The following is a 13,588-nucleotide window of genomic DNA, read 5'->3' on the forward strand; positions in this document are numbered from 1 at the left end:
CCTTGCCTTGCCTTCCTTTGTTCCTCCCTCCCTTCCTTCTTTCCTTCCTTCCTTTCTTTCCCTTCCCTTTTCTTCCCTTGCCTTCCTTCGTTCCTCCCTCCCTCCCTCCTTCCCTTCTTTCCTTCCTTCCTTCCCTAGTTCATATCCAGGATATTTTCCTTTCCCTCTTCCTTCTTTTCTTTTCTTTTCTTCCTTCCCTCCCTAGTTCATACCCAGGATATTTTCCTTTTCCTTCCTTTCCCTTCCCTTCCTCTTCCTTTCTTTTCTTTCCCCCTCCCTCCCTCCCTGGGAGTTGGTTCACAAGCCTTAAAGATTGCCAGGTGTGGAGACCCCTGCCCTAGGCCAGTGGGGAGCTGCCTCTGTGCTTTAAAACATCTGTTGGGGGAAATGAACGAGTATAATTACGAAGCCGGAGGTTCCGGGGGAAGGAGGAAGGATTCGCAAAGCGGCCCGTCGGCTCGCTCTTTACCCCCCTCGCGTGGGTTTTCCTCCCCTGCCCCCCCCCCCAGGTTGCTGGAGCCTCCAACCAACACCGAAATAGCCAACTACCCCATTTACAAGATCCTGTTCTGCGTGCGAGGTCACGACGGGACTCCCGAGAGCGACTGCTTCGCTTTCACAGAAAGCCATTACAACTCTGAGCTCTTCAGAATTCACGTCTTCCGATGCGAGATCCAGGAAGCGGTAAGTCCAACGGGTGGAGCTGCGTGTGTGTGGGGGGGGGGCTGGGGTCCCTCGGCAGGAAGCAGGTGAGGAGATCTGCCTTCCTTTAGTTGGAATGTGAGGTTGGACTTCTCCCTTCTCCATCCTTTATTCTCCTTCCTCTACTCCTGCCTCCCCTTCTCTCCTCTCTTCTCTCTGTTTTCTTCTTTCCTTCCCTCCTTCCTCTCTTCCATCCTTTCCTCCCTTCCTCTCCTCTCCTTTCTCTCTGTTTTCTTCCTTTCTTCCATCCTTCCTTCCTCTCCTCCTCTCTCCCCTTCTCTCCTCTCTCTACCTTCCTTCCTTCCCTCCTTCCTTTCTTCCATCCTTTCCTCCCTCCCTCTCTTCTCTGTTTTCTTCCTTTCTTCCATCCTTTCCTCCCTTCCTCTCCTCCTCCCCTCCCCTCTCCTTTATCTTTTTCTCTCTCTCCTTCCTTCCTTCCTTCCTTCCTTCCTTCCTTCCTTCCTTTCTTCCACCTATCCTTTTCTCTCTTCCTCTACTTCTCCTCTTTCTCTCCCCTTCTCTCCTCTCTCTCTGTTTTCTACCTTCCTTCCCTCCTTCCTCTCTTCCATCCTTTCCTCCCTTCCTCTCCTCTCCTTTCTCTCTGTTTTCTTCCTTTCTTCCATCCTTCCTTCCTCTCCTCTCCCCTTCTCTCCCCTTCTCTCCTCTCCTCTCTCTACCTTCCTTCCCTCCTTCCTTTCTTCCATCCTTTCCTCCCTCCCTCTCTTCTCTGTTTTCTTCCTTTCTTCCATCCTTTCCTCCCTGCCTCTCCTCCTCCCCTCCCCTCTCCTTTATCTTTTTTCTCTCTCCTTCCTTCCTTTCTTCCACCTATCCTTTTCTCTTTTCCTCTACTTCTCATCCTCCTCTCCCCTCCTCTCCTCTCCTCTCTTTATCTTCTACCTTCCTTCCTCCTTCCTCTCTTCCATCCTTTCCTCCCTCCCTCTCCTCTCCTTTCTCTCTGTTTTCTTCCTTCCTTTCTTCCATCCTTTCCTCTCCTCCTCCCCTCCCCTCTCCTTTATCTTTTTTCTCTCTGTCTTCTTCCTTCCTTTCTTCCACCTATCCTTTTCTCTCTTCCTCTACTTCTTCTCCTCCTCTCCCCCTCCCTCCCTCCCTCCCTTCTGCCCCCTCCTCCTCCTCCTCTTCTTCCTCTTCATCTCCAGGTGAGCCGGATCCTGTACAGTTTTGCAACCGCTTTCCGCCGTTCTGCCAAGCAAGTCCCTCTTGCAGCCCCGGTTACTCCCGAGATGCCGGACAGCGACATTTTCACCTTTTCGGTCTCGCTGGAAATCAAGGAGGACGATGGGAAAGGCTGCTTCAGGTATCAGCTTCCCGTTGAGCATTTGGCGAGGCTTCTGATTTGACAGGCCCTGGGCAACCTTCCCCTCCAGAATCAGATTCAAGGATTTTAACGTGCAGCTGTTTCGGGGTGTACATTTTGCATTATTCTTGCAAAAAAAAAATCAGTCTTGGTAGAAAGTGATTAAATTCTCATTGCTACTGGCCATTATTTAGAACTACATTTTTGTAACACTAAAGCTGTTTTTAGTTTTCTAACTCTCACAAGTCTGGCCAGTTTATACTGCCTGACTGAGCCAAAGAAATGTGAACAGATTCTTCAATTAATTATCCTAGGCCAGGGGTAGGCAACCTTGGCTCTTTTATGACTGGTGGACTTCAACTCCCAGAATTCCTGAGCCAGCCTGGCTCAGCTTGGAAACCTCTCCCTTTCCCCTCAGCCTGGCTGGCTCAGGAATTCTGGGGGTTGAAGTCCACCAGTCATAAAAGAGCCAAGGTTGCCTATCTCTGGCCTAGGCCTAGGCCGCTTTATGACTAGTGGACTTCAACTCCCAGAATTCCTGAGCCAGCAAGGCTCAGCTTGGAAACCTCTCCCTTTCCCCTCAGCCTGGCTGGCTCAGGAATTCTGGGAGTTGAAGTCCACTAGTCATAAAAGACCTAAGGTTGCCTAGCCCTGTCTTAGGTCTTCACACGGGGTGGGGAAATCTTGGCTTGTTTTCTCTCACCTTTCCCTAATCCAGGAAGCCAGGATTGCAGTCCAGAGGCGCTGGGTTGTGGGGAAGGTGGCTTGATCAATTAGCCTGCCTCAGGTTTCCTTTTCTCTGACCTCATCCTGACAGCCCGGTGGAAGCTAAACAGATGATGATTTAATAGCTCCTTGAATGAAATGTGTCTCCCTGTTTACAAAGTCAGTTGGATGACAAGGGGGAGACCCATCTGGAAGTCCCCTGGGGTGCCTCGACATTGGGAGACTTTGAACTTCGCCTTTTTTGGTTTCCCTTCCCTCCCCAGTGCCGTTCCGAAGGACAAAGACAGGCAGTGCTTCAAGTTACGGCAAGGAATCGACAAGAAGATTGTCCTCTACGTGCAACAGACCACGAACAAAGAGCTGGCCATTGAGAGGTAAGGCAGCACCTGTCGGGCCTCGGCCCTGGCGCTTAAGGCCGAGGCAGGTGAGAGAACGATCAGGGGTGTCCAACCTTGGCGACTTTTAAGACTGGGGGACTTCAACTCCCACGCTGGCTGGCGCATTTTGGGAGTTGACGCCCCCAAGTCTTAAAATTGCCACGGTTTGATAACCCCTCCTCGAAATATTTCATTATCTGCTATCCCCAAGGTTGCTTTTTCACGCGGCATCTGGACTCTTTCTTGTGTTTCTTTGAAGACCTTTCGCTTCTCATCCCAGAAGCTTCTTCAGCTCTGACTGGATGGTGGGGAAATGGAAGGATGGATACTCCTTGCAGACAGCTGGTCATTTACCTTCCTTTAGAGCAGTGGTTTTCAACCTTTCTAATGCCGCGACCCCATAATACAGTTCCCCATGTTGTGGTGACCCCCAACCACTTATACATCACCGGGTGCCAGGGCCGTGGCCAAAGAAAAGGGGGAAAAAATGGCGGACAGCCTTGTTTGGCGACCCCCGTGAAATGGTCGTTCGACCCCAAATGGGGTCCCGACCCACAGGTTGAGAACCACTGGTCTAGAGAGTCCTTGAGGCCGCTTGGAGGTTTACCTGTGTCCTCAGGGTCACCTGAGGGGTTGCAAATGGAAGTGGAGCCTTCTTGGAAGGGCTGAAAGGATTTGTGTTGGGAGGACTCTACCGGGGGGTCGGTCCGTCTTGCCAACCTCCTTCTCTTTCATGTTTGCAGATGTTTCGGCCTCCTCCTCAGTCCCGGCAAAGACGTGCAGAGCGGAGACATGCATTTGCTGGATTTGGTAAGTCACCCTCCTTTCCCCCACCTCATCTGAACGTGCCCCTTCCCTCCCCGCCACCTGCTACGGGGCGTGCTGTGGTCCATCCCGGCCTCTCTCTGTGCTTCTAGGAGTCCATGGGGAAAAGCTCGGATGGGAAATCGTACATCATCACCGGGAGTTGGAACACCAAGTCTCCGCACTTCCAAATTGTGAACGAGGAGACGCCCAAAGGTTCGTCAGAGTCTGGGCGGCAGGGCCACCCCAGTCCGTAGGGCAGTGATGAAATATGGTCCCCCCCACCCCCCCCACCCCCAGAGAACCCCAGAATAGAGGCTGGACCCTGCAGGTCACCTTCGTGGAAGATGCAGGCCAGGGGATCCACACACGGAGTGGGACAACTCGCCACAGCCAACTGGCCAGGGGCTAACTTGTCATGGGACAACTCGCTCTGGGACAGTTCAGCAATTCAATTTCATTATCTAAGATAATTAAAATATTATTTTAATTTTTGTCATTCACATTTCATTTTCTCCCTTCTTTGGCATCCTTTCTTTGATGATTCTGTGCCACCGTTTGTTTGATATTAGTGTAACTCTTGTCCCGTGGTGAGTTGGCTATGTTGAGTTGGCCATGGCGAGTTGGCTATGTTGAGTTGGCCATGGCGAGTTGGCTATGTTGAGTTGGCCATGGTGTGTTTGCTATGTTGAGTAGGCCATGGTGTGTTGGCTGTGTTGAGTTGGCCATGGAGAGTTAGCCATGGAGAGTTGGCTATGTTGAGTTGGCCATGGCGTGTTGGATAAGTTGAATTGCCCATGGAGAGTTGGCTATGGAGAGTTGGCCATGGCAAGTTGGCTATGTTGAGTTGGCCGTGGCGTGTTGGCTGTGTTGAGTTGGCCATGGAGAGTTGGCTATGTTGAGTTGGCCATGGTGTGTTTGCTATGTTGAGTTGGCCATGGAGAGTTGGCTATGCAAGTTGGCCATGGCAAGTTGGCTATGTTGAGTTGCCCATGGCGTGTTGGATAAGTTGAGTTGCCCATGGCGAGTTGGCTATGGAGAGTTGGCCATGGTGAGTTGGCTATGTTGAGTTGGCCATGGCGTGTTGGCTATGTTGAGTTGGCCATGGAGAGTTGGCTATGGCGAGTTGGCCATGGAGAGTTGGCTATGAAGAGTGGGCCATGGAGAGTTGGCCATGGAGTATTGGCTATGTTGAGTTGGCCATGGCGAGTTGGGTCTCGGAGTCCATGGACAGCTTCTTGAAACTCCCAGTTTCTTTCCCAGGGTTTCCCTCCCCGTTTTTATGGCAAGTTGAGTAGTGACAGAAGCTAGCGAGCCTCTTAGCAATTCAACCTTGACATCAGGAGTTTTTTTGGCCAGCTTGAAGATGCTGCTGTGGACAGAATCTGCCCTGCTCTTCACTGTCCAGCCGCAGCTCATTCTCTAACCATTAGGTTTTGCCTCCCTCCTCCACTTCCTCCTCTTCCTCCTCCACTTCCTCCTCTTCCTTCTCCATTTCTCCTCCTCCACTTCCTCCTCTTTCTCCTCCACTTCCTTCTCCATTTCTCCTCCACTTCCTCCTCCACCTCCTCCTTCACTTCCTCCTCTCCTCCTCCTCCTCCACTTCCTCCACCTCCTCCTTCCCCCACCTCCTCCTCCCTCCACCTCCTCCACTTCCTCCTCTCCTCCACTTCCTCCTCCTCTCCCCCACCTCCTCCACTTCCTCCTCCACCTCCTCCTTCCCCCACCTCCTCCTCCATTTCCTTCTACTCCTCCACCTCCTCCTGCTCTACCTCCCCCACCTCCTCCTTCACCTCCTCCTCCTCCTCCACTTCCTTCTACTCCTCCACTTCCTTCTACTCCTCCTCCTCCTCCTCCCTTCTACTCCTCCACCTCCTCCTGCTCCACCTCCCCCACCTCTCCTCCACCTCCCCCCGCCTCCTCTGCAGACAAGGTGCTCTTCCTGACCACAGCGGTGGACCTGGTGATTACGGAAGTGCAGGAGCCCGTCCGCTTCCTCCTGGAGTCCAAAATCCGCGTCTGTCCCCCGAACGAGCGGCTCTACTGGCCTTTCAGCAAGAGAAGCTCCACGGAAAACTTCTTCCTCAAACTGAAGCAGGTGAGACCTCTGTGCTCCACCCCCGTTGGGAAGGGAGGGGAAGGTGTCTATTCCACTCTGATTAAAAAAAGAATTTAAAGAAATGAAAGCGGATGGCTCCTGTCCCAAAGGGAATGTATAGGCTTTGGGTTCCCGGGGCGTTTGTGTTCCGCTTGGGACCCAATCCCCCCCCCCCCGACGGCTGTTGTGTTGCTCAGATCAAGCAAAAGGACCGCAAGGCCAGCACCGACACCCTCTACGAAGTGGTCTGCCTGGAGAGCGAGTCGCAGAAGGAAAGGAGGAAAACCACAGCCAGTCCCGCCCTCCGGCTCCCCCAGTCCGGCTCCCAAGGCTCCATCATCCCCTCCCCGCCCGAGGATGACGAGGAGGAAGGTGAGGAAGGCTGGCTTTTCCAGGGTGGTCCCTTGCGAGGGGGCAGGGGGGTGGGTGGGCGGTGGGCTAGCTGCAGCTTCGGCAAGAGGTTTGGGGCGTGTCCGTGTCCCTCCCTCCCTCTATAAGATGGATCGGTCCTAAAACGCTCTGCCCCACGAGAGGCCGGGTTTCGGTAGCAGTCTTCCCATGTCTGAGGGGCTGTCACAGAGAGGAGTGGGACAACCTGTTTTCCAAAGCACCTGAAGGTCGGACAAGGACTAACGGATGGAAACGGATCGAGGAGAGATTCAACCTGGCAATACGGAGGAATTTTCTGACAGTTGGAACAATGAACCAGGGGAAGAGTTTGCCTTTAGAAGTTTCATCGCTGGAAGCTTTCAAGAAAGGACTGGACTGCCATCTGTTCAGAAATGGCGTAGGGTCTCCTACTTGCGGGGTTAGACTAGATGACCTACAAGGTCCCTTCCAACTCTGCTACTTTCTAATTCTATTCTAGTCTAGTCTATTCCACTCCACTCCATTCCATTCCATTCCTCTATATTCTATTCTACTCTACTCCACTCCACTCCATTCCATATTCTACTCTACTCTGCTCTGTTCCGTTCCATTCCATTCTATTCTATTCTATTCTTATTCCATTCCATATTCTATTCTGTTCTATTCTATTTCTCTCCTGCATTCTATTCCATTCCACTCCTCTCCTCCCCACTCCGTTCCATATTCTATTCTATTCTATTCTATTCTATTCTATTCTATTCTATTCTATTCTATTCTATTCTATTCTATTCTATTCTATTCTATTCTATTCTATTCTTTCTTATTCTATTCTGTTCTATTCTATTCTATTCTATTCTGTATTTTATTTCTATTCCATTCCATTCCATTCCACTCCATTCTATTCTATTCTATTCTATTCTATTCTATTCTATTCTATTCTATTCTATTCTATTCTATTCTATTCTGTATTTTATTTCCATTCCATTCCATTCTATTCTATTCTATTCTATTCTTTCTTATTCTATTCTGTTCTATTCTATTCTTTCTTATTCTATTCTGTTCTATTCTATTCTATTCTATTCTTTCTTATTCTATTCTATTCTGTTCTATTCTATTCTATATTTTATTTCTATTCCATTCCATTCTATTCTATTCTATTCTATTCTATTTTATATTCCATTCCATTCCATTCTATTCTATTCTATTCTTTCTTATTCTATTCTGTTCTATTCTATTCTATTCTGTATTTTATTTCCATTCCATTCCACTCCATTCCATTCCATTCCATTCCATTCCATTCTATTCTATTCTATTCTATTCTATTCTATTCTATTCTATTCTATTCTATTCTTTCTTATTCTATTCTGTTCTATTCTATTCTATTCTGTATTTTATTTCCATTCCATTCCACTCCATTCCATTCCATTCTATTCTATTCTATTCTATTCTATTCTATTCTATTCTATTCTATTCTATTCTATTCTATTTTATATTCCATTCTATTCCATTCTATTCTATTCTATTCTGTTCTATTCTTTATAAAATTTAGGGTAACTCTGGGCAGCTTACATATAAGCTACAACACTAGCACTGATGATGTTACCTAGCTGGGCTAATGAAACATCTGCAAGGAAACCACCAAGCTCAGAGAGCACCAAGGGCCCCTCATTTCAACTCCGAGTTACAAATATTCCCCTCTGTTAATGCTGGAACAGCAGCTTGCCTTCAGAACATGTGGGAGATTCATCCCGGGAAGTTTTCAAGAAAAGACCGGACCGCCATCGGTCAGAAATGGTTCAGGGTCTCCTGCTTGGGCAGGGGGGGAGGGGTTGGACTAGATGACCTACAAGGTCCCTTCCAACTCTGTTATTCTATTGTAAATCACCCAGTTTGGTCTCCACGAAAGCCGCCCAGCTGCAGCAGAGGCCGCTCCTTGTTTCTGAAAGGGACACCTGCTTTGGATTGGGGCAGGAAAGCGGGCTTCGGGCAGGCACCCGTGGATGAGTGGCTCCCAACTGGGGGTGGGGTTACTTTGTTGGCTTTCCTTTCCCCCCTCCCTGAGACGCCGCCTCCTATTTTGCAGATAATGACGAGCCTCTGCTCAGTGGCTCAGGGGACGTCTCCAAAGAGTGTGCGGAGAAGATCCTGGAGACGTGGGGAGACCTACTTTCCAAGTGGTAAGCGCTCTGCTTCCTGCATCCACGTTCCAGAAATCGTCCTGGTTGGAGAATCCAGTCAGGAGAAGGGAGGCATGTAGGCAAAGTCCCAGTGCAGCCATTCCCCACAAGCCTTGAGGGCTGAGAGTAATTGCTTGTGAGCAAAGAGGGGCCATCGCAACCCTCCTTCTGTTCAGCACTTTCTTACATGAGTAGAATAGAATAGAGAATGAATAGAATAGAGAATGAATAGAATAAAGAATGAATAGAATAAAATAGAATAGAGAATGAATAGAATAGAATAGAGAATGAATAGAATACGAATGAATAGAATAGAATAGAGAATGAATAGAATAGAGAATGAATAGAATAGAATAAAGAATGAATAGAATAGAATAGAATAGAGAATGAATAGAATAGAATAGAGAATGAATAGAATAGAATAGAGAATGAATAAAATAGAGAATGAATAGAATAGAACAGAATGAATAGAATAGAATAAAGAATGAATAGAATAAAATAGAATAGAGAATGAATAGAATAGAATAGAGAATGAATAGAATAGAATAGAGAATGAATAGAATAGAGAATGAATAAAATAGAGAATGAATAGAATAGAGAATGAATAAAATAGAGAATGAATAGAATAGAACAGAATGAATAGAATAGAGAATGAATAGAATAGAACAGAATGAATAGAATAGAATAAAGAATGAATAGAATAAAATAGAATAGAGAATGAATAGAATAAAATAGAATAGAGAATGAATAGAATAGAATAGAGAATGAATAGAATAGAATAGAGAATGAATAGAATAGAATAGAGAATGAATAGAATAGAATAAAGAATGAATAGAAAATGAATAGAATAGAATAGAGAATGAATAGAATAGAATAGAATAGAGAATGAATAGAATAATGAATAGAATAGAATAGAATATGGAATGGAGTGGAGAGGAGAGGAGTGGAATGGAATGCATGAGAGGAATAGAATAGAATAGAATAACTTTATTGTCACTTTTAATGTACATTAATACATTAAAATGAGATTTCGTTGTATACAGCTCTCATAGGTAACTACCTCCAATATACACTGCATAAATATGACAACAACAACAACAATAATAATAATCCTACATACACACATACATACAGTCTAGTTCGGATGCATGCATATATATGGCGAGAAAAACAAATCTTGCCAGTTCACCAGACGGGTGGCATAGGGAACAAAGAGGAGGGAGGCAAGGCTGGGGCAACAGCACGCGTGCCCATAGAGAGGGCTCCGAGTGCCGCCTCTGGCACCAGTGCCATAGGTTCGCCACCACTGGATTAGTCTAAAGAAAAGAAGAAGCAGGGGTGACATGAGTGCAGTTATTCCAGTATTTGAGGGGCTGCCACAAAGAAGAGGGGGTGGGGTCACATTATTCTCCAAAGCCCCAGAGGGCAGGACAAGAAACAGTGGTTGGAAACTGATCAGAGAGAGAAGCAGCCTGGAATTAAGGAGAAACTTCCCAACAGGGAGAATAATTAACCAGTGGAACAGCTTGCCACCAGAAATTGTGGGCGCTTCATCCCTGCAGATTTTTTAAGAAGAGACTGGGCAGCCACCCGTCTGAAACGACATAGGGTCTCCTGCTCGAGCAGCGGGGCTGGACTAGAAGACCTCCAAGGTCCCTTCCAGCTGTATTCTATTCAGGTCCCGGCTGAGCTGCCATAAAGAAGAGGGAGTCAAGCTATTCTCCAAAGCACCCGAAGGCAGGACAAGAAGCAACGGGTGGAAACTAATCAAGGAGAGAAGCAACCTAGAACTAAGGATACACTTCCTAACAGGGAGGACAATTAACCAGTGGAACAACCTGCCTCCAGAAGCAGTGAATGCTCCAACACTGGAAGTTTTCAAGAAGAGACTGGACAGCCATTTGTCTGAAATGGTATAGGGTTTCCTGCCCGAGCAGGGGGTTGGACTAGATGACCTCCAAGGTCCCTTCCAACTTTACTATTATTATTATTATTGATTATCGCATAGTCAGCCAGATGTTCAGACTGGATTTGGCATTTTGTCTACCTATCGAGTCCTTACCCAGGACCTGGGATAGGCAGATGTGGATGTTTGATGGTATTACAGATATCGTCGCAGGATGGAAGCAGTTCCTAGTAAGGCCGCCTTTTGCAATTGACTAATAGCGAATTTGTCAATGCCAATGGTGTTCAAGTGGTGCTACAGTTGTTTTGGGATTGCACCTAAAGAGCCTATTACTATTGGTAGTAATAGGCTCTACCAATAGTAATAGGCTATTATTATTATTATTATTATTATTATCATTCATCGCACAGTCAGCCAGATGTTCAGCCTGGATTTGGCATTTTGTCTACCTATCGAGTCCTTACCCAGGACCTGGGATAGGCAGATGTGGATGGTTGATGGTATTACAGGTATCGTCGCAGGATGGAAGCAGTTCCTAATAAGGCCGCCTTTTGCAATTGATTAATAGCGAATTTGTCAATTTCCATGTGTTCAATTGGTGCTCGACAGGTTGTTTTGGGATTGCGCCCAGAAGAGCCTATGACTATTGGTACTACCCTTGGCTTGCTTTATTGCCACAAGTCTTTCTATTTCTCTATTTGTAGGTCTTTGTATTTTGTTATTTTCTCCAGTTCTTTCTCTTCTATTCTGCTATCTCCAGGCACTGCCACGTCCACTATCCAGACTTTTTTGTCTTTCTTATCGACAATTGTTAAGTCTGGGGTGTTATGTTGCATGTGCTTGTCTGTTTGAATTCTGAAGTCCCAGAGGAGTTTAATTTTATCATTTTCTATGACTTTCTCTATTTTATGATCCCACCAGTTTTTGCTTACAGGCAAATGATATTTTTTGCAGATCTTCCAATGCACCCTTGTTGCTACTTTGTCATGCCACTGCTTGTAGTCAGTCTGTGCAATCTTCTTGCAACAGCTTACCAAAGTGGTCCACTAGTTTCGTCGCTTCTTGCAAGGCGGCACCTTACTGTCTGTTGCTGGCTTCGTCAATTTTGACTTTGTATGCATTGGTCCTTAAATGCTTGGTCTTGTGGCAGCCAGAATTAGTCCCCATCGGTCTCTTTTCCCCTCTGTTTCTTCAATTTTTCCAATGCTCTTAAATGAAGCGATTGCCAGGTGTTTATATTGCTTTCCCAGCTATTTTTTTTAATGTACTGGCCATGTAGTGCTTTGTCTTCCCATGCCTCTATTCTGTTCTTCATTTGGTCTTTCTTGTAGGCCAGTTTGGTCTCTCCAGTAGTCAGTAAGCTTCCTGATATACTAATTTTAGTGCATCTTCATTATTGTTCTTCAGATATTCTTCCAAAGCCATTTTTTCTTCTTCAACCATCTGATGTACTTGTATATTCCACGCCCACCTATTTGCCTTGTTAGATAAAGTCTATCAATGTCACTGCGTGGATGAAGGGCAGGATTCATTGTCATTATTTTTCTGGTCTTCCTATCCATTGCTTTTAGTTCTGCTTGAGTCCAGTCCACGATTGCCATGCTGTGTACCTAATGACTGGGATTGCCCAGTGTTTGATTGCCTTTATGGTATTTCCGTCCTTCCATTGAGTTTGGATTTTAGATCTTCTTCACTCTCTTGATGTATTTCACCTCTAATCTTTTTTCTTGACATTCAGTGTGCTTATGTTGTTCGCTGAAGTATAACCCAGTATTTGTAGGTTTTTATTCTTCTCGTCCAGACTCTTAATTTTTATTTTTTCAAGGGGGCATCTTGATTCTCTTCAGTTTTCACATTTTTCCTTGTTTGATAGTAAGTGTGGCACATTGTCCAAGCCAAACTCCATAACAATATCTTGGCTATATATACGGACAGTGTTGAGCAGCGATTCTATTTCAGATGATGTTTTTCCATACAGCTTCAGATCATCCATATAAAGGAGGTGGGATAGTCTGGCAGATGTTTTTGATGTTTGATAGCCATGTCCTGAGTTATTCAGTATTGTTGACAGAGGAAACAGTGCAATAACAAATAGTAATGTTGATAATGAATCTCCTTGAAATATTCCTCTCTTGATATTAACCTCTCCCAGCCTCTCACCATTGATCTGCAACTGTGTCTTCCATTGTGCCATCGATCTTTGCACAAATTTTCTGATGTTTCTACTGACTCCTGTTATTTCTAGGCACTTTATTATCCAATCATGTGGCAGAGAGTCAAATGCCCTTTTGTAGTCAATCCATGCCACATTCAGGTTGGTCTTCCTTCTCTTGCAGTTTTCCAAGATCAATTTGTCTATTAGGAGTTGATCTTTTGTTCCTCTGCTATTGGGGCGGTTTCCTTTCTGCTCAGGTGGAAAGAGATTGTTTTCAACTAGATGCTGTTGTACTGCATCAGCTACCACACCAGTTAGTAATTTGAATGTTGTTGGTAAGCAGGTAATTGGCCTGTAGTTACCTGGTGTTTATTATTATTATTATTATTATTATTATTATTATTATTATTATTATTATTATTATTAAGCTCTGCTCCCTCTTTTCCCAGGCACTTGAACCTGAGCGTGCGACCCAAAGCCTTGTCTGCCTTGGTGAGGAGCGGCGTCCCCGAAGCTCTCCGTGGAGAAGTGTGGCAGCTTTTGGCAGGTTGTCACAACAACGACTTTCTGGTGGAGAAGTACCGGATTCTCATCACAAAGGTGGGTGTGTCTGCGAACACGGGCTGGGGCAGGAGATCTTTTCCCAGTGGCCCTGGGTCGGGGGGCCTCTGGAACCCCTTGGCAAAGCAAGGAGGCTGGTCCTGGGAACGACCGACGAGCACGTGGAATACCATTTTGGAGGCATTTTTAAGGCAGAGTTTCAGTGAATCTGCTCAGCGCCCGCACAGCCGTCTTCGGGTTGAAGTGACCACAGTGTCGCCTCTCCCCTTAGCGAGGACGTTGCGCTTCCCGCCCCTCTCTTTCCGGTCTCCGGCTCGGAAAGCTGCTCAACTGTCTCAGTTTCCCGGGGGTGGGGGGGTGATAAAATCCCATTCCCATTCTTGGAACATGCCGCTGCA

The 13,588-nt window shown here is 46.5% G+C and overlaps 1 protein-coding gene across 3 annotated transcripts in view; it reads left to right on the forward strand.

Moving 5' to 3' along the window:
- The first annotated feature begins 359 nt into the window (after positions 1–359).
- The window catches only part of LOC120298102 (rab GTPase-activating protein 1), a 60,901-nt gene continuing 47,672 nt past the window's right edge, over positions 360–13,588 (forward strand). For all 3 annotated transcript variants that reach the window (XM_039321443.1, XM_039321444.1, XM_039321445.1), the window contains exons 1-9: positions 360–684; positions 1,860–2,017; positions 3,007–3,117; positions 3,864–3,930; positions 4,038–4,140; positions 5,853–6,022; positions 6,220–6,394; positions 8,475–8,568; positions 13,079–13,229. In XM_039321443.1, the coding sequence (XP_039177377.1) occupies positions 388–684; positions 1,860–2,017; positions 3,007–3,117; positions 3,864–3,930; positions 4,038–4,140; positions 5,853–6,022; positions 6,220–6,394; positions 8,475–8,568; positions 13,079–13,229 (1,326 nt within the window). In that variant the 5' untranslated portion in view covers positions 360–387. The remainder of the gene's footprint in view (positions 685–1,859; positions 2,018–3,006; positions 3,118–3,863; positions 3,931–4,037; positions 4,141–5,852; positions 6,023–6,219; positions 6,395–8,474; positions 8,569–13,078; positions 13,230–13,588) is intronic.

The sequence above is a fragment of the Crotalus tigris genome, unplaced genomic scaffold, assembly GCF_016545835.1.
Source record: "Crotalus tigris isolate CLP2741 ecotype Arizona unplaced genomic scaffold, ASM1654583v1 scf7180000023746.1698619, whole genome shotgun sequence".
Taxonomy (NCBI): Eukaryota; Metazoa; Chordata; class Lepidosauria; order Squamata; family Viperidae; genus Crotalus; species Crotalus tigris.